This window comes from Lynx rufus, unplaced genomic scaffold (genome assembly GCF_022079265.1).
Source record: "Lynx rufus isolate CCGP_SWC_20201006 ecotype Redwood Valley unplaced genomic scaffold, mLynRuf1.p SCAF_28, whole genome shotgun sequence".
Classification (NCBI taxonomy): domain Eukaryota; kingdom Metazoa; phylum Chordata; class Mammalia; order Carnivora; family Felidae; genus Lynx; species Lynx rufus.
The window spans coordinates 1,368,559-1,390,574 of NW_025814843.1; the positions used below are offsets into that span (position 1 = coordinate 1,368,559).

Here is a 22,016-nt window from a genome sequence, read left to right on the forward strand (position 1 = left end):
CGCCCACGCACCCACACTCCAGGCGGCCTCGGGCTCTAGGGTTGCCATAGGGGTGCAAAACTCCCCCAAGTGCAAGAGACAGAGAAATGGGGACGGGTGGGGGAGGGGAGACGCACACCCCAAACAGGGATACCAGTCTGTAGTTCCTATCACAGTAGGTCCTTAAGGACATGGCGTCCTCTCATGTCCCCCGAGAGCTGATAGGGGTAGAAGTAAGGATGTGGGAAGGGGCAGCTGAAACCAGAACAGCTCTTAAGGATTAAGGGTTGATACAGTCCAAACGTGTGGCTCACAAATTGGAGGGATCCAGGTCGCCTAGAGGTCGTACCCACAGGCCTCCCACATCGAAGGGAAAACTTTAGTCCCTTATGGCGGATAAGAGTGGGAAACCTTTGCCTGGGTCTAGGGCAGGAAGCGGGTGGGGAGGGGAGACCCAAAGGACCCCCTCTGGCTCTTCTATCCGCAAAAGCGCACACCTTCCGCCCCCAAAGAACAAAACCCGGATTATAAATAATTTCATTTTTTATTCTCTGTACAAAACTTCTCACCTATGAAAATAAAGTTTGCAAAAGGCAAAGTAACACTTGAGCCTCAGAGGCCAGGAGGCTGGTGCGCCTGATCTACACTATGTACAAGTCTCTCCAGAAGGGAGAGAGGCGCCTTGGAGTAGGGCCCCCTTGCTGGCTGGGAAAGCCAAGTCAGCCCCCCTCAGCTCAGTGAAATGTACCCCTCTCTGAGACAGAAGGGGGGAAAAGCCACCGGGTGCCTACAGAGCCAGGAGGTGACATCGGCCGGCCAGGCCCCTGCAATCCCCCGATCGGCCACCAGAGGTCAGCACCATGCTGGCCGCCGCTCTTCCCTCTTCGGTTGGGGCGCAGTCGGGGTGGTGGGCTCGCGCCCCCTCCGGCCTCCCAGGTCAAGAGGCAGCAAAAGCACCTGAGTGCCTCCCATCTCCATCCCCCCCCCCCCAGGAGACAGTGCCGTCCGTGGGTGGACCGTCTCTGTCGCTGCCTTTGGCCGTCGAGGCTCCGTCCCGCACACAGGCCGAAGGATACCGGGGCGCTGGGGCCGCCGGCGAGGGGTCTAGCTGGAGGTGACGGTGGTCCCGCCGCCCAGGCGCATGAGCATTTGCTGGCAGTCGTGCAGCAGGCGGCGATCGCCGAGCTTCTCGAGCGTGCGCGCCGCCTCGGCCAGCATGCCCACGCGCTGCCCTGGAGCCGACAGGAAGCCGGGGGGCAGGTAGCAGGAGGCCAGTAACAAGGCCTCGGCGTGCTCCCTCCGCGTGGGCCGCGGTTCCAGCTCTGCCGCCGCGCCTGCGCACACCGCACGCGCGTCAGGGGCAGGGCCGTGCCGGGTGGGATCTCGGGGCCTGTCCGCGCCCCACTGGCCGCCCTCCCCGCGCGCCTCGAGGCGCACCGAGTGGAGCCTCAGACCCCTCCCCAGGGCCTGTCCCGTGCCACTGACTCAGAGAGGCGTGCACAGTCGTCCATCCCACGGAGGACGGTGGCCCCCGGTGCATTTGACAGGTAGGACATCGCCATCAGGCAAGCACCACTAAGTCCCTTGGTCTCTGCCTCTCTTACCCAGTCTCCCTCCGCATCCATCACACCCCTGGGCGGGGAGGGGAGGGGAGGGGAGGCGGGGCCAGGACCCGCCCCCTACCAGGGCGGTGCCCCTCTCACCTTTGCCGCAGGGGCCCGTCCTCCTCCTCAGACTGCGGTCCAGGAGCTGGTGTGTCCGCGTGGGGCTGGCCCCTGCCATTAGCCGGGCCGTGGCCTCGTGTAGGAACACCTGGGCACGAGGAGGCCGGGGGAGTCGGGGTTCAGGCCAGGCCCCGGCTCTCCCCGCACCTGCTGCTTCGTGGCCCCGTGGGCACTCACCCTCCGCATGGCAGGCCGGAAGCTCTGCGCCAGGCGCCTCAGGCCGCTCAGGTCCCGCTGGAAGCCACGCAGTTCGAGGGCGGAGGCCTGGGCCCCAGTGCCGGGGCCCTGCGAGGCCTGGGTGGGCGCGGGCGGCTGCTGCCGCCGCCACAGGCTAGTTCGTGCCACAAGGAGCAAGTCACACAGGAGCAGCTGCATGGCCTGGGGGTGGTGGGCAGGGCAGGGGTCAGGGGGGCTCCGGCTCTCGGAGGGGAAGGGTGGGGGCCCGCGGTGCCAGGGGCCGGCTCCGGGCTGCACTGCCGAGGCACTGCACCCGCCTCACTCACGTGCAATGCAACAGCAATGCACCGCGGGGCCGCCCGCCTCTCCAGGCCCCCACACCTGCCGCCTGCCACAGGGGCAGCCTCCAAAGAGGGCTCTGCCAGACCACTCACCCTACCCCTCCTCCTGGGGGTGGGGAAACTGAGGGCGGGGGCGGAGGGGTGGCCACTTTCCCCTGGGCCCAAGCCTCAGCCAGAAAAGCAAGGCGAGCCGGGCCTCAAGTCCTGTACTGTCAGGCTAACCCCACAGTCTTCTGCAACCCAAGGAAGAACGTCCGGGGAGTGGAAAGGCGGCGACCGCCCCCCAGACCTGCGAGGCCCCCGGCACCAACCCTCACCTTGTCAATGGAGCCGCCAGCTGGTGTGGTGGCCAGGCTGTCCTGCAGGTACCCGCTGGCCTTCTCACAGATGGCCAGGCTGGCCGGACCAGACTCTGCCTTCCTGCGGCCCAGGACGGCCCGGGCAGCCTTGAAGGAGTGCAGAGCCGCCCTGGGCAGGGGTCTCCTGTTGGGGCCAGGGCAGAGGACTGATGGTCAGACCGGGCCCGGGCCCTCACTAAGCTCCCCACTGCCCTGGTTGTGGCTTCACGGGGAAGAAAAGGCGGTGACCCCAACGGCCCGGAACAAAGGCTGGGGGGAGCAGCACTGTGCTGGGGGGGGCCGGGAGATTCCGGCCGGGACTCACTCGGACTCCTGCAGGGCGCGGGGCAGGTGTTCCACCAGCGGGTACAGCCGCTCGGCCGCCTCCTCGTCGCGCCGCAGCCAGTGGGTCACCACGGCCGTCAGTGAGGCCCACCACTTGGCCACGGGGTCTGTGCCTGTAGGGAGCAGGGGTGTGGGTGGGGAGGCTCCCCGCAACTCAGCCACACTGTACCTGAAGCTGAGCTGGGAGTCACAGGGCAGGGGCCTGGGGGCTCACCGGTGGCGGTGGCCATGCTGGAGCTGATGGAGAAGCTGCAGGCTGGGGCCCCGGCAGCATCAGAACAGCTGTTCAGCAGCTGCAGGTACCCAAGGGCGTCTGAGAATTCCCTGCATCAGAAGAGAGGACTGGCAGTCAGCGCAGGTGGCAGGGGGCCCGGGCAGGCCCCAGCCCTCCTCACCTCCCACCCGAGCACAGCCTGATGTGCTAGCTATACCGTGCGGCCATCTCTTCCTGCCAAGCCGGGGTGGAAGCGGACCCGGGGAGGAACTGAGATGCGCCTGGGGCCACCCAGCGGGTGGACAGCAGCCCAGCTCTGGCCACCCACACGGGGCCCTGGACGTAGCCACTCCCAGACTTCACCGTGGAGGGCGCCTGCCTGCAGGGGAGCGTAGGGCCCCTCACCTGTCCCCATCAGCTGATCCAGGGCTGGGACTGGGTTGAGCCACACAATTCAGTGCTCGCTCCAAGAGGTGTTCGCGGAAGAGCTGAGTCACCTGGGCCAAGGGGTCCACTGCAGGGAGGAGTGGGTGAGCGGGGTGGGAGGAAGGGCCCCCACATCCACCTCTCCCCACCAAGTGCTCTTTCCTGGTCATGCAGGTGGGACAGATAAATGCTCCCACCCCTGTCCTTGGATAGGATGACCCACCTTGGCCAGTGTAGTCTACTTAATAACGTGCCTCTGTCAGCCTGTCCCCTTCCATCTGATCTCCTTACTGCACAATGAATGGTCTTGCTTGGGATCACCTCCCAAATCAACCACCTGCCCCCAAATCTGTCTCCCTTTTTGCTTCTGAGGAGCCCCCACTGAGACAGAGCCAGTCTTCCCGTTCCTGCAGCCTCCACAGCAACGACACACGGGGGGCGTCATGGGCACGGGGGACAAAGGAAGAGGTGGGAGGACAGGGGATGGGCACAGGAGTGAGAGAGCACCTGGGTTGCCGGCCAAGCTGTACAGACTCTCCCTCGGGGCACTGCACACGGCCCAGTCCCCATCCACGAAGAAACGGTGGCCCACAGGGTGGCACAGCCACTGCATGGCAAGAGGCACCGAGCCACTCTGGGCCAGGCAGGCCTGGCGGGCACTACTCAGGAAGAAGCGCTGTAGGGGAGGGGAGCTGGGCTGTCACACTGGACCCAGACAGGGACTCAAAACCAGACCTTGGCCCGAGACCCGAGCTAGGCCCGGGAGCCCACCCGTGACCAACTGCCTCCTCCAGTGCAGCCCCTGGTCAGAGCTGCAGGGACAGGCCCCCAGCCCTGTCCCCACCAGCCCGCCACCCACTCACTGTCAGAAAATGCAAGGCCCTCGGGAGACTGGTCTTGACCCTCAGCGCGACGGCCACATAGATCTCAGCCAGTGTGGCCAGGGATACGGCATCCCCCGCGCATTCCGCCAGGTTCAGGGCACTCAGTGCCAGGTTGACGGCAGCCAGGTGCCCGCCCGTGTACTTCCCTGAAAAATGGGCAGGACGTGAGGCCGGGGTGTGGGGCAGGGGCGGCAGGAGCCCCTCAGGCCCGGCTCCCCACCCTTCATACCCATGGTGTGCAGCTGGTGCAGCTTGTGGAAGGCGAGCGCTGCGTCTCGGGCGCTGGTGCGGGCATCCGCCTGCAGGGCGCAGTCCCTCTGCAGGCCCCCTGCCCGGCCTGCCAGCCAACGGCCCACCCACAGCCGTTGCAGCAGGTGGCGGATGAGGTTCCAGAGCAGGCTACAGGCCAGGTCCAGGTGGGAGGTGGGCAGTGGCCGGCCCAGCGCCCGCAGGGCCAGCCACAGCTGCTGGGCGGCCTGGGCAAAGTCCCCCTGGGGATGAGGGTTTGCCAGGTAAGGAAAAGGGTGTCAGGGAATCTGAGCACGCGATACCCCTCCTGCTCTGAAGATCCTTCCACCTTGGGCTGTGCACCATGACCCTAGTGTCCCCCACTCAATGGGAGTCTGAAGGCTAGACAGGAGTGGGGAAGACAGGGCCCGATTCACCATGACAGGGAAGGGACGGGGAGTGGCACCCAGCACTTTCCCGGGGGCTGCCCAAGTCCCGGCCCCGCCCAGTCCCCACAACCCCACCTCCAGGATCTGACCCCTTACCCGGGCCAGATCCAGGTCAGCCTGCTTGCGATGCCTCCAGAAGTGCACAGCGGGGCCTGAGTGGGGCCGTGTGACCGGCTCGCCGTAGACAAAGAGGAGCGCCAAGAAGACCAGCACCAGCAATCCATTGGTCAGCCAGACCAGTGGGGGCAGCAGCCAGGGGGCCCAGCCAGGGCCATCTGGGGGCAGACAGAAGGATGGGGGACACAGCTCCCTGGAAACCCAGAGCCCCAGCTCCACGGGCCTAGGGTCCCCCCGAGTATCCCTTCCCACCTCTCACCCAAAGATACCCATGCTGGCCCGTCCTACCTCTGCCCTCAGTGCCCAGCACGCTGCGCCCAGGACGGTAGTAGGTGCTGCTGGCATCCGAGGGGGTGGGGAGACCCCGGCTGGCCAGCAGGGAGGCCAAGGGGTTACAGGAGAGACAGAGGAAGACGAGTGTGCACAAGGCCAGGCGGGAACGGTCCAGCATGCCCCGGCCGTGAGGGGACAGCAGCTGCTCCGGCTTCACCTGGGGGGTGGTGGGCAGGTCAGGGAGGGCAGAGCGGGAGTGGCCCAGAGAGGATGGAACAAGGAAGAAGGGCTCAGCACTCCACCCACACTCACTGTGGGACCTCACATGACTACAGGCCTCGGTTTTTCTGTCTATAAAATGGGAGGTGGGATATGTTAGGGGCCTCTTCCTGACCTAGTCTTAGGGCTCAGATGTTATCACGGGGAGACAGGCGGGGGGCGGGGGGCGGGGGGGGGGTGGGGAACGGCAGGACCCTACCTGGCTGTCCTCAAAGACTGGGCTGTCGGGCTCTGAGTCACTGCCACTGCCACCACTGCCACTACTCCTGCCACCAAGGGACAAGGGGCTGCTCTGAGAGGGCGAGCCGGCGTCGGAGGGTGGCGGGCTCAGCGTGTCCACCACCTCGGGCTTCATGCCCTCCATGGGCACGTCTGTGTTTCCTCCACTGCCACAGGCTGATACCAGGTCCTTCAGAGATTCTGTGGGCCAGAAAGGAGCAGGGCTGGGGGTGAAGGCTAGGATACCCACTCCAAGTCAGCTTAGGGCCCTGTGAAGAGGAGAACTAGGAGGTTGCCCAGCTCTTGAAGGTCAAGTTGGGGCCAAAGGAGGGGCTAAGGGCCCTTATAGGGTTAGAGCTTAAGGGGCAGGCAGGGGCGGGGGAGGTGGGCAGAGCCAAGGGAAGGGTGAGGCCAGGACTCACTGCTTTTGTGGGCAGCCGTGCGGAGACTCAGGTTCTCCTGCTTGAGCTTCTGGTTGCTCTGTTGCAGGAAGCGGATATAATCGATGGCCTTGCGCAAGACAGCAGACTTATTCAGCTGCAGGTGGTAGGAGAGAGACAGCACAGGGAGCCAGTCAGGCCTGGCAAGTAGGCACCTAAGCGAGGTGGGTGACGCTGCTTTACGACACCGCCGCCTCAGGCCCTTTGCATTTGCTATGTCTTCTACACGGAATGCTCTTCCCCCAGGAGAACCTAACTCCCCGGATGGGCATCAAGATTAATACGTAAAATGCACACAACAGTGTCTGGCTAACTGCTATTATTATTACCGTTTTCATGCCTCACTCCCTCACTTCCTTCAGGTCTTTGCTTATGTAATGTCACCTTTGCGAGGTGGTTTAGATGTGCAACTCTCACCATCCCTCTTCCTGCTTTATTTTCCTCCACAGTACTTACCCCCATATGGCGTGCTCTAACGCTTACTTATTTATCCTGTTTCTTGTCACCCCCCGTCCCCCCTAGAACGTCTGTTCCTAGAGAGCAGGGTTTTTGTCTGTCTGTTCGCTGCTATATCCCCAGTACCTAAATTAGCCCCCGGCACACAGGGGAGCCTCCCTCCATGAAGTGCAGCTGAATCACTGGCCCTGGCCAGGCCCAAGGAGGCTAAAGCCCACGGCCCAGGCTCAGTCTCAATCCTTCTTTTTCCTTCCGGTCACCTCCTTCCCCAGGGTCACCCCAGAGAGCGCCTCTGAAAACTGCTGCCCGTACCTTCGCCTCAGTGCCTACCACCAGGTCCTTGAGCTCGACGATTTTGTCGTTGATGGAGGAGCGGTAGCGTTTCTCAATCGCGTTGTGGGCTGTGCGCTTCTCGCCACGGCTCTGGGCCGAGCCCGGGGCCTTGCCGCCGGCTGCCAGCCGGTTGATGGGCAGCTTCTCGGCGTCCACTACCAGCGGCACTGTGGCCAGGATGGTTCCTCCGCTCACCAGGGTCTAAAGGGGCCGGTATGAGTCACCAGCCGGGCATGCACATGCGCAGACCCCTTGACCTCCTGCCCCACCCATGCCACCGACCTGCAAGGGCCCTGTCTGTACAGCCGTGCCAGGGGCCAGGGAGCTGATACCCGCCGTCTTCACGGTGGCCGCCACGTCTGTTTTCATGGTCGTCAGAAGCAGAGAGTCCGCCTTGATGAAGTGGGGCTGCAGCAGGACCTGGGAGAGGGGGACGCCTCAGCCAAGAGCTGGGAGTCTGAACCAGGGGCTGCCACCTCCCTGACACCCGGCCAGCCCTCCTCACCGGGACCTGCTGGATCTGCGAGGTCACGGTGGTTGTTCCAGGGGCTGCTGTGGGGGTGGCCGTGGCTGTCAACAGCTGCTGGGGGGCCGCATTCTGAACCTGGGTGTACAAGGAGACGGGCGGGACCCCTGGCAGGGAAGCCAGTGGCAGGCCAGGCAGCGGCTGCGGGGTGTTCCCTGGAGGGGTCCCTGCAGAGATAAAGGCTGGGGCTGCGGGCACAGGCTGCCCTAACCCACTTTCAACCTACCTTTCAGGGCCCTATCACCCTACGGCCTTGGATGAATCATCACCCCCCGGGGCCTATTTCCAATGGGGACAACCCATGCCTAGAGCTCGAATGCAGATGTACAGGCTTTCCTGGCGGGCGTTTGTCTTTGGAAGGATGGCGTGGATGTGGACACCCCGGCAGAGTGGGAGGCAATGCTTCACCCCACAATAACAAGAACACAAGGACTGCTAGTACCGGGGTGTCTGAGGCACTAGAGCAGAGGCCCAATGTCTAAAGTCTGCCAATTCCTCTCCCGAGACCGCAGCAGACCTTCCTCTCTGTGCTCCTGCTGTCCCCGCCCCCCAGGCCCCTCCCCCCCCTTACCTGTGGAGAAGCCTCCAGTGGGGCTGGGATAGCCCAACACAGGGGCAGAGCTGAACTGCGGTGGGGCTGGGGCCGGAAAGCTCTGGGGCAAGAGGGGCCCCGGCAGGGGCTGCGGGGTTGGGGGCTGCAGGATAGTCAGCGGCAATGGCTCCTCCTTGATACCAGGCCCAGGGGAGAAGGCAGGCACAGACGGGTACATCTTCAATGAGGTGGGTGCAGGCTGGGGAGGGGACAAGGGTGGAGGTGTCGCCTTGGGTCCCCCCAGGAAGCCTTCGAGTGGGGAGCTCATGGTGGCAGGAGATGGAGACAAGCTGCCCGGGGAGCTGGCATCAGGACTGGCAGGGTCTGTGCCCCCTGCCCCACCGCCAGCATAGGGTGGGTCGAACAGGCCCGGGAAGTCGCTGTCTTGGTTGTTGATGAGCTGAAGCATGTCTGGAGAAAGGAGAAGAGGCTGTGTGAGTGACAGCAGGGCAGGGGCTGGCCCCTGTACAGGGCATCATACACTCCCTGCCTCTTGTCCACACAGCTGTACGTGTGGAGCAATGATGCAGAAATAGAAAGCCACCCACATAAGCCCGTGCCCCCAGACACACAGCCATTGCTTGGGCACCTGTGACACCTGAAGCAATGCCTGGTGCTTCGTATGTATCCAACAGTCCTTGCAACAACCGGACAAGGTCACAGCCCTGGAGGGACCCGGTCCCACGAGGCCCATTCACTTGCCCCACACCTACGCTGAGGCAGAATTGGGGCTTAGGCCCAGGACTGCGGACGTCAGGGCTGCCATCACCAACCCATTCCTCTGTGGAACAGGCCGAGGCTTGGGGCTGAGCCAGCCGCTGGCCACGTGTGTGCCAAGCAGTGTGTCCCTGCGTGTTCTGGGCGCAAGCCCAGACCGACCCTGCAGCCAAGCAGCCTCGAGACCAGGCCATTCAGTTTCTCCTCTATAAAAGCGAATGCTGTCTGTCCTGACTCCTTCCTCCTCGTACAGACTGGGACACACTCCCCGCCACTTGCCCCAGCCTCTCCCCCAGCTGGCGGGAGACTAGCTGCCTGGCTGTGCTGGCCCGGGGCCCTCTAACCCAGCAGGGGCAGCCACCCACTGGGCTAAAGTGCTCTGCAGGACCCACGAGCACAGCCCTGGGACCCCCGCGGGCGCCCGAGGTCCCCAGCCTGAGCTCCCGGCCCTGCTCGCCACTGTTGGCCTGGGCCAACAGCCTCCTCTCACGGGGCCTCAGTTTCCTCGTCTGTACAACAAGAAAAGATGAAGCCCTTCACGGCAGGGCTGCCCCAAGGTTTTGCGGGACAGGAAGCTGGCCCCCCGTGGGACTCACTGTTGCCTGCCTCCTTCCTACTGACAGGTGCCCAGGCAGGGAGGGGACCTCCTTATGGGCTGCAGCAGCATGAGACGGGGGTGCCGGGCTCAGTCTCCCTGGGTCCTCCAATGGAAACACCCCATGGGTCCGCGGGGGGGGGGGGTTGATGCAGGTGGGAAACGCATACAGCACTGTCACTTGCGGGGCTTTCCATCCCTCACCCCAGCTCTCATGAGCCCCTCTGACAGATGGTGAAACCGAGGCCCTGAAAGGAAAATTGAATCCAGGTCTGGGATCCCAGATTTGACTCACGGGAGCGGGGTGGGGGGTGCTGGGAGATGGGACAGCAGGACTCCTCCCTGGAGGACTTGGGAAAGCCACCCTCTCACTCCAAACGCCTGGGTGGGGGTAAATAATGGGGGGGGGTGGGGGTGGCCCACCAACTCCAGGGAGAGCCGGGAACTGGCACTCCGCCCCCTCAGGAACTGGCTCTTCCTATTGGGAGCTCCACAGCCACGGCATACACACGCCCCCCTCTGAGGGAACCAGGGGTGGTGACCCCGCAGCGGAGGTGGAGGCTCTGTGATAAAGGGGTGGGGGGGGTCCTCCAAAAAATACCTTCGAACGTGCAATCCATGGCTCCGCGGCCCGCGCCCGCCGCCCCTTCGGGGCGCCCCGGCGGCTGGCCTGCCGGTCTCCGCGCACCGCAGACCACCTGTCAGGGCTCCGCCGCGCTTTAAAGCCCGCCGAGCGCCCCGCCCCCCGCCTCGCCCCGCCCCCGCCGGCTCCGCCCCCCCCGGGGCCGCGGGCCGGGCATGGGGTGAGCGCGCGCGGCCAATCAGCGACCGCGCCACTGCCTCACTAGGGCCCTGCCCCTGCCCCCGCCCCACCCCCGACGGCGGCTAGGGCTCGGGTTTCACCCCGCGGCACTGAATGGGGCCGGGGTTACTCGCGGGCGCGGGCCCTTAACCCATTCGGCGCCGACACCCGCCGGGGTTACTGGCGGTCACCGGCCCCTTTAAGGCCCCAGCTCCGACCACATCGAAGCGCCGCGGAGTGGGCTCGGGACCGGGAGGCCCCCGGAAGGGATGCCCCAACACTCTTTGGAAATCGCTGACACTCTAGGCGGCTCCCCACCCCTAGGCCTCAGTTTGCTTCTCTAGACAATGGGATGATCACATCTCCTTGGGCCTCTAATGAGAAAAGTGAAGGAGAAAATGGGTGCTGCGCTCAGTACCAAGAAGCGCTGACGTAAGGCCAAGGGCCGCCTGGTCTTAGGTGCGGGGACCTTCCCTTCCTGGGCCATCCCCCAGCACATGGATGACTAATAACTGGCCACAGCCGGGAAACTGAGGCCCAGAGTGAGGAAGGAAGACCCTTATCCCAAACTACTCATTCAGGTAATACTGGAACCTGAGTCCTCTGTCTGTCTGCACAGATGTCCTTTTGCAGAGAAATCTGGGTTTGGGGTGGAGGGAAGAAGGTCAGCAAAGTCTGCCCTGGCCCCCAAGGTCTCACCCCCCCCCCCCCCCCCCCCACTCAGCAATCGCCAGGTATAGCCTGACTCACTTATTCACTGCAGGGTCCTGGGAGCCCAAGAGGCAGCCTAATCCCTGGGGCAGAAGGTAAAGAAGGCATGGGTGACAGGCTCTGGGGGTCTTTTGAGGACGTACCTAGGACTGCCTCCCCTTCTGAGTAAGGTCAAAGTTCGACACACATACAGATGAACAGAGCCTGGCAAGCTGCCCAGGTTGCCAGTTTGGGCTTTTGTGGCCAAACAGACCACCAGCAAGTCCTGCCCCAGCCTTCAACTGTAGCACGGGGGCTTGCCCCTCCTCTGTCTCTGTCTCCTGCGGCCTTGGAGGGTGGCTGAATCCTGGGCAGGCAGGCAGGCATGGCAGAGTGAGCAGCGTGTTCAGGCCTGGAGTCCCTCCTGCCCCCAGTCTCTCTCCCTCTCCACCAGCCTATAAACAAGGAAACTCAGCCCCATCTCCCTTACACACATCTACTTCCTGATCTTTCTAGATCTTTCCACGGCTTCGGAGAGGGTGCCAAGGATAAGGAAATTCTCTAGCACCTCCACCTCCCTCTCTCCTCAGCTTATGGGTGTTCACACCCTCTCTCACCCCCCCCCCCAAAAACAAAACAAAGCATTGCTGCTGGAAAGACTGTGACCTCATCCAAAGCATTGCTGCTGGAAAGACTAAAGACAGGTTAGACACCAAGGCCTGAATTCAACGCACAAGTTTCAAAAGCAGACCCTCACGGCTCTGTTCTTCCTTACCACGTTCCCCAGTTTTTGAGCCCAGAATGTGGCAGGACCGACAAGTAAATACTGGCCTGAAACTTTTCAGGGCAGGGCCAGGGCCAGGGCCAGGGCCAGGGCCAGGGCCAGGGCCAGCCCTGAGGGTGTCAGGCCTGGGACACCCACTTCCTGTCTCATCCTTCTCTTCCCTTCTCCACAGTTTCATGCCTTTTTGTTTTCCATTTCCCACATCTTTGTGCGCTGCCCCCATTCCATCCTGAGGAGGTAGGAGGGAGAATGGTCACCGAATGCCCCCCTGAGGGTAGCAGGAGTCAGGAAAGTCTCTTGAGAGGGGGCGCCGGCCATGGGGCAGAGGACACGGTCTAAACTAAGATGCAGCGGGAAAGAGGGCCTGCGTGTCACAAGGCATCTGGTGGCATATGAGGGGCCAGCCTTTCCCCGAACTCACGGCCTGAACAGCCCCCCATCTCACTCTCCCCTGGAGCTGAACGTGCCCGCCAATTCCAGCAGAAGCTGGGTGCCAGAGCTAAGGGGGGGGGGTAAATTTGAGAGCAAGCCCTACAGCCTACCTCTTCCCCATACGGCCAACGGGGCGGGCCTTCCCTCTGTGCCTCACCTGCCATGTAATCCCAGGCAGGTCACTCCCCTTCTCTGAGCCCCCACCCCTGGTCTCCAGAGGTGACAGGGGTGGGGTTCTAGAAGAGCAAGCATATTTACTGCAGCATTTACAAAAGCCAAATTATGGAAGCAGCCCAAGTGCTCATCAACAGCTGAAAGAAAAATGAATATATACAATGGAATATTACTCGGCCATCAAAAAGAATGAACTACTGCCATTTGCAACGACATGGATGGAGCTGGAGAGTGTGATGCTAAATGAAAGAAGTCAGTCTGAGAAAAACAAATACCATACGCTTTCACTCATATGTGGAATTTAAAAAACCAAAGAGAAAAAAGACAAAGCAAAAAAGAGACTCTTAACTACAGAGAACTAACTGGTGGTTACCAGAGGGGAGGAGGGTGGGGGTGGGGATGGATGAAGGACGTGGCAGGGATTAAGAGCACACTTATCATGATGAGCACTGAGTAATGTATAGAATTGCTGAATCACTATATGGTACACCTGAAATTAATATAACATTGTAGGTTCACTAAAAAAAATGAAAAAAAAAATAATAAGAGAGCAAGTGTATGAAACACCCAGCATTCAGCAAGATCTCAATAAACGTTAGTCCCTCTGCAGCAAATAAAATGGTCTAGAACTGTTAAGGCAGGTAGTGAGTTGCCCATTACTTGGAACATTCAAGTCAGAGCTCCGTGACCATCTAATGAAGATTGTTTTACGCAGAGTAAATTGGGCTGGGACTAGGGCGAGGCAAGAGAAGTGCCCAAGACAGCAGGCCCCAAAAAGCTGGCCATGGCTCCCAAGTGGTGGACCCTTCTCCAGTGAGCTGAACACTAGGCTTCCGGCATAGAGAGAGACTCAGAAGGCCCGAAGGTCCATGTCCTTGAACACAAGGAAGAAAAGGAGGCATAGACTCTGAGCCTCAGTGGGCCCATCTCGCACCCCCTCCAATCTTTCACATTCCTCACCTCCTCCCCAAGCCTGGATTCCTCCCTTTTCCTCTCCTTTCTCCAGTCCTGCCCTGATTGTAGCAGGGCCCAACAGGAAACCTGAGCCCCTCTCCCTCCCTGGTTCTACCTTGAAACCTCCTTTGGAAGGCAGATGTGGGGCAGCCTTTTATTCTCTGGCCTGTTTATTCTGTGAGGCCATGATGGAAATCTTGGGAGGACCCAATACCACCAACTGGCAGGAGCCCAGATCTGATCATCACAGAAGCCTCTAGCCCATCCAACCTTCATGAGGCCTTGAACCCCAAACAAGCGCTGTGTGCAAGCCTCTTAAGATAGGGAGCTCACCACCTCCCTCACATGGCCTGGTCCGTGAAGCCCAGAGTCGTCTCTCTGACGATATCTACTGCCTTTTCTTAAGTGTCTACTGTGTGTCGGGCCTTTGCCAGGACTGAGGGTACAGGGACAAAGCATAAAGGCCTTCCCTCGTGGAACTTATGTTCCAGTGACCGACAGTCTGCAAATACATGGAGGAATTGTGGGTACAGATGGTGACGGGCACCATGAAGAAACAGAGGCCACATAAAGACAGTGCGAGGGGCCGCTACACATGTGATCAGCAAGCCTCTCTGAGGAGGTAACATCTGAGTAGAGGCCTGAATGAAAGAGGCCAGGAGGGAGGAAGAATGTCCGGAGCAGAAGGAACAGCAAGTACAAAGGCCCTGAGGTAGACACAAGCTTGGTGTGATGATGCTGAGACAGCAAGGAGGCCAGAGCAAAGGGAGCAAAGAGGGGACAGAGTTCAGGGAGGCAGCCAGGAAGCTGAGATTCCAGGCTGTCTGTTGCCTGAGCCAAGGACACCAATTCTCCAGGAAATGGGCAGGAAAAGGATTTGCAAACTGTCCCGTGTAATGCAGATCACAAAGTTGCACAACTCTGAGGAACAGTGAAGGATATAAAGCCGCACCGTCACAGGAGAGGACATGGGACAGGGCTTATAGGACGCCCGCAGCATTCCACCTCTGCCTGCTTGAAGGGCACGAGGCGGGGATGGGACACTCGCCGAACATTCTGGGAAGCCAGGGCTACGCTCTGCCTGCCATTCATTCCTGCTGCTCCTACCAGTACCTCCTTGATCCTCCTGAGGATTCAGGTCAGCAGGTTTGCACGACCTCGGCTGGTCATGGATGCAACGGGGACAGACTGTCCTTTGTGCACTCAGGGCTGCCTGGGGGTGCAAATGTGTGCTGGCTCTTCCTGGAAGAGGATGGGCCCATGGCTGCAGCCCCAGCATACCTGGGCATGGGCCCTCGAGATGGACCAGGAAACTAAGGCTCAGAGAGAGGCCGTGTGTCCAAGTGGCTGCCTCTGCCAAGGAGAGAATCTGGGACTCAGACACAGGTCCACCAACCCCAGAGTCCACACTGGTCAGCTCCAGCCTGCCAGAGACAGGAGAGGGCCCTCGCTCCAGCCTGGCTCTGCCCCAACCTGCTGGCAGCACTTGTATCCGGTCAGGAGGTGTGTGTGGTGTGCAAGAACGGAAGAGGAGGCAGCACAAAGCTCAGTAAGGCTCAGCTCTGGCACTGCCCCTTCCCGGAGGCCTTCCTGACCACCATTAGTGGCCGGGCCTTGCCTGGGAGGGCCCGAACCCTGGCATCACTCAGCACAGGGCTGAGCACAGGGGGGACGAGAATCAGAGGTTTGTACAGCCAGCCAGCCACCGTCCCGCTGCCGGTCTCCGGCCACAGGGCTCTCTCCCTGCCTCACTTGCCCCGTCTGCTTTCCGAACACGCCATGCTATTCGGGGCTACCATGCATTCGCCCAGGCTGTTCCCTCTGCCAGGAATGCCCTTCCCGGTAGCCTTTGTCTACCTAGCAAACTACTGCTCCTCTTTCAAAACGCGATCTGATGTCACCTTCTCAGATTCTTCCCTCCTCTGTGTCACTCCACACGCTAGTTCCCAACTGCACACACCAAACAACCCTGAACGTGACCCGGAAGATGGCCACTATACCAGGTGCAAGGAAGCACCAATTCAGACATCTTGTCATAGGTGAATGCTTGGGGCACCTACTCCTCATTTTGGCAGCTGAAAACCAACCCAGGGCCCGAGACAGTGGCAGTTTGGGGGCAGTCCCCTACCGCTGAGCAGCTGTCCCCTGTCTAAATAGTAGTGCCGTACATCTATTTCCCCCTTTTGGGTTGTTTCCCTGCAGCCTGTTTTCAACCTGAAGAGGATGTATTGGTTCGAAGGCCACATGCTGCTGTTTTGTTTAATGTGTATTTAGTTTTGAGACAGAGAGAGAGAGAGAGAGAGAGAGAGAGAGAGAGAGAGAGAATCCCAAGCAGGCTCAGGGCTGTCAGCACAGAGCCTGACATAGGGCTCATTTTCACAAGCCGTGAGATCACGACCCGAGCCAAAATCAAGAGTCAGACATTTAACTGACTGAGCCACCCAGGCGCCCCTAGTCTCTTTATCTTTAATGGTAGCTGAGGACTGGGTGTTGCTCCCCTGGGGATCGGGCAGGGGGAGAGGTGAGAGGCTCCCCACTTTACCCAGCCCCACCTTGTCTCCCAAGCAGAGAGCCAGAATCAAAAATGGTGGGTGCTCAGAACTTGGAACCACAGCCCATAGAAACTTCCAACATAGGATCCTTGGATAATAAGCTAAACATATTAGGTGCCTGGTCCTGGTTAAGTGCTCTAAAGGATGAAAATTGGTTGAGGGCCTACTATGTGTCCTGTGCTACGTAAGCCCTTGATCTAAATGAGCTCATTTAGAGGCTGAGCTCTAAATGGGCTGAGCTCTAACGGGCTGATTGCCCACAACTCCAAGAAAAGGTTTCTGTTTGTTTGTTTGTTTGTTTGTTTGTTTGTTTGTTCGTTTAGACAGAGAGATCACGTGAGAAGGGTACAGGGGCAAAGGAAGAGAGAAAGAATCTCAAGCAGGCTCTGTGCACAGTGAGGAGCCGGACCTGGGGCTCGATCCTACGACCCCTGGAATCATGACCTGAGCTGAAATCAATAGTCTGAGCCACCCAGGCACCCACAAGAAGATGCTTCTATCATTATTCTTAGTACACTGAGGAAAATCTGAAGGCCAGATAGGTTAAGCCACTTGTTCATGGTCACACAGCAGGGGTTGAATTTGAAGACCCCTGTGATCTGGTGGGAACACCAGAGCCCTAGGAGGGGTAGGCCTGGCATGTGACTGGGAGGGACAGGCTTGCTGGGAGAGAGCTGGAGCGTCACTCGGGGGGAGGGGGTGAGCTTGAGCAGGGTTCCATGTGGGGGTGGGCCTTTCCAGGACACAAACTCTCCCTGTGCCACCTCCCAAACTCAGCATGGGAACCACACACCTGGAGCCAGCCTCAAAGACCACCCCGCCCCTTTAGGGGCGCCTGGGTGGCTCAGTCGGTTAAGCTTCTGACTTGGTTTCAGCTCAGGTCATGCGTGATCTCATGGCTCATGAGTTCAAGCCCTGTGTCGGGCTCTGCGCTTGCAGGACGGAGCCTGCTTGGGATTCTCTTTCTACCTCTTTCTCTGTGCCTCCCCTGCTCGTGCATGTCTCTCTCTCTCTCTCTCCCTCCCCCTCTCTCAAAAAAATAAACATTAAAAAAATTTTTTTTGAAGATCCCCCCCCTGTGGGAGCCCCAAATCTGTCTCTAAGGCTCTCCTGCCTCCCCTCACACAACCCCCTCTGTGTAGCCACATGGGACATAGGTGTCATACGAATGCCATCCTGGTCGGGTCTGGGGATCAAAGGGCACATCCACAGGGCCGACGGCTGGCAAGAGACAAGGCCAGAAATACTTCCTCTGGCCAGTCAGTGCTGCCATTACCAACTGAGCTGCACCTGTTGTTCAGACAAAGTCCAGATCCCAGTCCTCCGCCTGGCGGTGACCCCTGCCTGGGGTTGACCAGGTCACTCAGGATGTTTGCGTCCACAGCGAAGTGAACGTTGGACAGGAGGTAACCCCCAGACACCTCAACCTACTCCCAGCATGCCTCTGTCCATCCCCCCGAAGAGACAGGTCTGGTAAGCCCTGCAGGTCAGGAACGCCATGCTGGGACAAAGGAACCTTATCTTGGGGGCACTGGGGAGCCATCGCTGTTTGGGGACTGAGGAGTTGTATGCCCGGAGCTGAGAGCTGAACAGTAAGCAGTCTTGCACTGTATTTCCTCTTGGTGGGACCGGGGGAAGAACTGGGCGTGAGATAACATGGGGAGAGGTGGGGAGGGGGGTGGCAGAATGGCCCCCAATGTGTGTTCTCTCCACCAGGACTGCCCTGGAGCCAGAAAACAGCCAGACAGGCCTGGGCTGAGACCTAGAAGGCAGGCCCTCCTGTGGTTTATTCAGGTACCTTGACGGACCCCAGGGCCGGGAGAGCGCCAGAAAACACTGCCAGTGCTGAGCTGGGGCGGGGAGGGGTGAGATCCAGGAAGGCCACCCTGTCTGGGAGGACTGCCGGGGTATGAAAAAGAGTGAAGGTGGGGATACCCGGGCAGAGAGGAGAATGAACTGTGCCACCAAAGGCTTCAAATAAACCAGCACCCCCAGGGTGACTACTCAGCCCGGCCCCTGCCGGAATCTCATGGCCACTTGCCTCTCCGGCATTTAAAAGCATGTACAAGATCTGAGAAATTAATCAGAGAAGTGAAACCTGCCGGGGGCTTAACACTAATCCCAAACATGGCACAGGACTGCTCTCCCGTTGCCTCCACCCACTGCCACAAGGACCCCCAAAGCACAGAGCCAGAACAGGAGGCCCTGGGAGGAGACGGAGCTCGCCGGAGGTTGGGGTGTACCGGGCCCAGGCAATGCCTTCACCCACAGAACTAAGGGCTCATGCTGGCAGCTCCGCCCCCAAACCCGTCACAGGACAGAGGGTTTGGCAAAGCCGGGCATCAGGGCTGGGTGGAGCTCAAGGCCTTTGGCCCCTTGCCTGGTGACAGTCCTCGTCTCATGACTCAAGGCTGCTCTGGGCTGGGAGAGGGAGGTGATAGCGTGGCCTCTGACCCTTCTTTGACCTACTCCCAGGCCCCCAGCATAGCCCCACATGGAGCAGCCTCCAGGACTCCCTGTTCTATTGCTTCCCACTCCCACCCCCACTCTTAGGAGTACAGCAGTTAAGAGCATGGCCTCTGGAGTCCACAGCCTGAGTTTGAATCCTGGTTCTGCCAGGTTCTGGCTATGTGACCTCAGGCAAGTCACTTAACCTCTCTGTGTGCCTCAAGGCACTCACTCATCTGTAAGATGAAGATCTGAAGTCTACCGCACTCAGGGTTGTCAGGGGGACCCAATGGTCAGCTAGGTGCCGGGATACAGTAAGTGTTCAGTTAGTGTTGTGATTCCCCCACTCCAGCGGCCAGAGGAAGCTTCCGACATATAACCCAGGCATGGCAACGCCTTGCTCCAATCCCCTCCAGGGCTCCCCACTGCCTCCGAGATTCAGTCCATCTACCCTTTCAGGCACTCGAGGCCTGCCTGGCCTACCTCTCAACCTTCTGTCATCTCAGGGGACCTGGCGACCGTACCTTTCCCACACCCAAGTCACATCTCTCTAGACCCTGAATCTGCCTCTCTCCAAGGACAGGGTAAAAGCCTCACAAGTAGGCCTGGTCTCTGACTATAAATTCCCCTCCCAGAACGTCTGCCTACAGAACTAAAGGAGGATCCATCCAAGCAAAGACTGGCCTGGGGTGTCCCCTGCAGTACAGTTTATAAGAACAGAACAACCTGGATGTCCATCAATGAGGGACCCAGTAGATAAACCAAGGAACTTGACTGCTGCCTGGCTTGTAGATACAGGAACAAAGCAAGTTACAACCTGCTGTGAGCTAATGGACCCTATTCTCTATAAAAGTATACATTAGCGGTTGCCTGGGCTGGGTGTGGAAGGCTGGGTGTGGACCAGGGAGCAGTTGTAAATAGAGGGGATGAAAATGTTCCACAACTAACTGGTGATGGTCAACACAACTTGGTCAACGTAAAAACTTATTGTACACTTAAAATGGGTAAATCTTACGACAGGTAAATTGTACCTCAATGATGTTTTCAAAAAGTAGATCACAAGTGTAGAGCCATTCAAAAACAAATATATATATATATATATAGATGGACATACACAGAAAATAATCCCCCACATAATTAACACAGCTTATCTCTGCGTGATGGGTTTAAGGAAGATTTTGGTTGTTGTTTTTTTTTTATTTTTGCTCACCTGCACTTTCTAATTTTTCTATAATGCAAAGAGATCCTCTGTGTAACTGGCGGGGGCGGGGGGCAGGGGGGGACAGAAAGTTTGGATAAAAGCTGAGAAATCTACTGTGGCAGACAAACGTCAAGCCCCAACCAGCAAGAGGCCCCAGTGTTTTCCCCTTCTCTCACAGAGTAGAGCTGATGCCTAATTGCCCCCAGCCACCAGTGGCTGGGAGGGCCTGGCCTTTGGGCCTCAGGACCTAATGCTTCTATGAGTCAATAAGAAAGGTCTATGCCAGACCTGTGTTGTGGATACACCTGCCCTGATTCCATTCTCCCAACTCCCCTAGGAAGAGAAGCATTTGTATCCAGAGTGGGAAACTGAGGCACAGAGGTTGAGAGAGCTTGGGCAGGACGTCAAAGTAAGTGAGTAGTGTCCGGATTCAAGTCCTGCTTTGGAAAAGCCCCACAATCGGGGTGTCTCCTCCCAGACCCTCCCCTGGCCTGGCCCGTGGGGAAGGGGAGCTGATAAGACCCCAGGCTGACAGCCAGCTGAGCTACCATGCAAGGCTGCAGTAAGACAGGAGTGGGTGACTTAGATGTGCCTGTTTTGGTAACCCCAGGTGCCATGGGCTCCATGGACATGTCTGTCTAGGTTGTGGAAGGTTTGAGTCCTGTGCTCTTGGCCTCAGGTTCCCCATCGACCAACCGCAATTTAGCCGGTGTTGCTGAAACTGCGAAGCGACCACGGAGGGCAGTCTGCTGGGGACTGTGGTTTGCCCTATCTACAAAGTGGGGCCACAGCCTCCCAAATGGTACCTGCCGCACTGTCCCCAAACCCCTCCTCTGTCAAGCAAACAATGATGCTTTCAAAGATGTGAGTAAACCTCAGTCCTAGTCCGCCCTCCAGCCCACAGGGGATCCTCTTTTTATCAACCGCCCCAACCTCACCTCCAGTGCATTCCTCTTAACTCCTCAAACTCGGGGCCTTCGCCCTTGCCACGCCCTCGGCTGGGAAAACATCCTTTCCAGGAGGGCCCGGGGCTGACTCTCAGTCTCAGCTCAAAAGTCTGCTCAATGAGGTCTCACCCCACCCCTGCTCCACCCCAGCTTGCAACTAAATATCCGTTTGCGGTTTTTCTGGTGGATTTACGTGCTCCCAAGAAAAGGAGGATCCCAGGCCGGCCTGGGAATCCCCCCTCCGCACAATGCCTAGGAAACAGCCTGGCATTCAGTAAATGTTGAATGAATTTGTGCAGAAGCGATGCCCGTCTAGGACCAGGGGAACCGGACGGGGGCGGGGTGGAGGGGAGAGGGAGGAGAGACAGGAGGAAGCGCCGCGCGCATGCGCGTGAGCTCTGAGCCGAGCTGAACTCTCAGGCCGGAGGGAATGACCGCGAGTAACCCTGAGCTGACGTCAAGGCTGGAGCAGGGGCGGGGCCTCGGCGACGCCCAGGTCTCAAGCTCCCGCCTCGGCCGACACTGGGCTGAGGACTCACGGGCTGCGCGGCGCGGGGCTCGGGACGCTCAGAGGCGCACGTGCCCGGCCCTGAGCCTCCAAGAGACCCGGCGAGGCGTGGCCCGAGACGCCAGGGCGGGCACAGGGACGCTCAGAGCGGTCTGGACAAGGAGGCCCACAGCGCGCGGCCCAGAGACGCGGGGAAGCCCCGCGCAAGCAGTACAGAGCCGGCGCCCCGCGCCGGCCGGGGAGACAAAGGCCGGTCGCCGCCTGAGCTCCCGGCTCCCGGGGAGCCCAAGCGGCCCTTGACGTACCTTCGATGTCGGTCAGCAGCGCCGCGTCCAGCTCGCACGGCTCGGCCAGCGCCTGCTCCAAGGCCGCTTCGCTGAAGGGCGGCTCGTCCATGGCGCAGTTGCCTCCTCCGGGCGGCCCGCCGGGCCCGCCGCCGCGTACGGACTTTCGCAGCGAGTGTCGCGTCCGCCGGCCCCGACCCGCTGCCGCCGCCGCGCGCGTTCGCGTCCTGTCCTGGCCCCGGTGGCGGCCGGGCGCCGGCGAAAAGTTCCTCGGAAACTGGGTTCCCCCGCTGTGGCTCCGCAGGGAGGGCGGGGCGGAGGCGGGGCCCTGTCGGGAGGCCCCGCCCTCTAGGGTAGCCGGCCCCACCCTACCTGGAGAGAGCCGGGACCAGGCTACCGGGTCAGCCTCGAAAACCTACCTCCAACCGGCCCCTCCATCAGTGTGCCCTCCAGTCATTCATTCTATCCAGCCTCTGGCCCACTGCTGCAGGGACGCTCGGGCAGGCAATGGGCCCTCCCTGGGCCTCAGTTTCTCCAACACCAAGCAAGGGGTCTGGGTGGAAACTCCAGGATAGGGCCTGTCCCAAA

The 22,016-nt window shown here is 60.0% G+C and overlaps 1 protein-coding gene across 2 annotated transcripts; it reads right to left on the bottom strand.

Moving 5' to 3' along the window:
- Positions 1-504: 504 nt before the first annotated feature.
- On the bottom strand, positions 505-21,722 carry SREBF1 (sterol regulatory element binding transcription factor 1). 2 transcript variants are annotated; one of them, XM_047090089.1, is made up of 19 exons: positions 21,450-21,722; positions 8,320-8,751; positions 7,728-7,915; positions 7,505-7,642; positions 7,202-7,423; positions 6,416-6,530; positions 5,974-6,194; positions 5,511-5,712; positions 5,202-5,380; positions 4,658-4,919; positions 4,408-4,574; positions 4,052-4,220; positions 3,524-3,632; positions 3,119-3,228; positions 2,885-3,017; positions 2,539-2,704; positions 1,881-2,081; positions 1,683-1,791; positions 985-1,313 (listed from the first exon to the last, which is right to left on the bottom strand). In XM_047090089.1, the coding sequence occupies exons 1-19, from the start codon at positions 21,538-21,540 to the stop codon at positions 1,084-1,086; spliced, it is 3,444 nt and encodes a 1,147-aa protein (XP_046946045.1). In that variant the 5' UTR covers positions 21,541-21,722; the 3' UTR covers positions 985-1,083. The 2 variants fall into 2 exon arrangements, with proteins under 2 accessions (XP_046946046.1, XP_046946045.1); XM_047090090.1 differs by lacking the exon at positions 1,683-1,791 and having other exon boundaries at positions 505-1,313.
- Between the last annotated feature and the right edge of the window lie 294 nt (positions 21,723-22,016).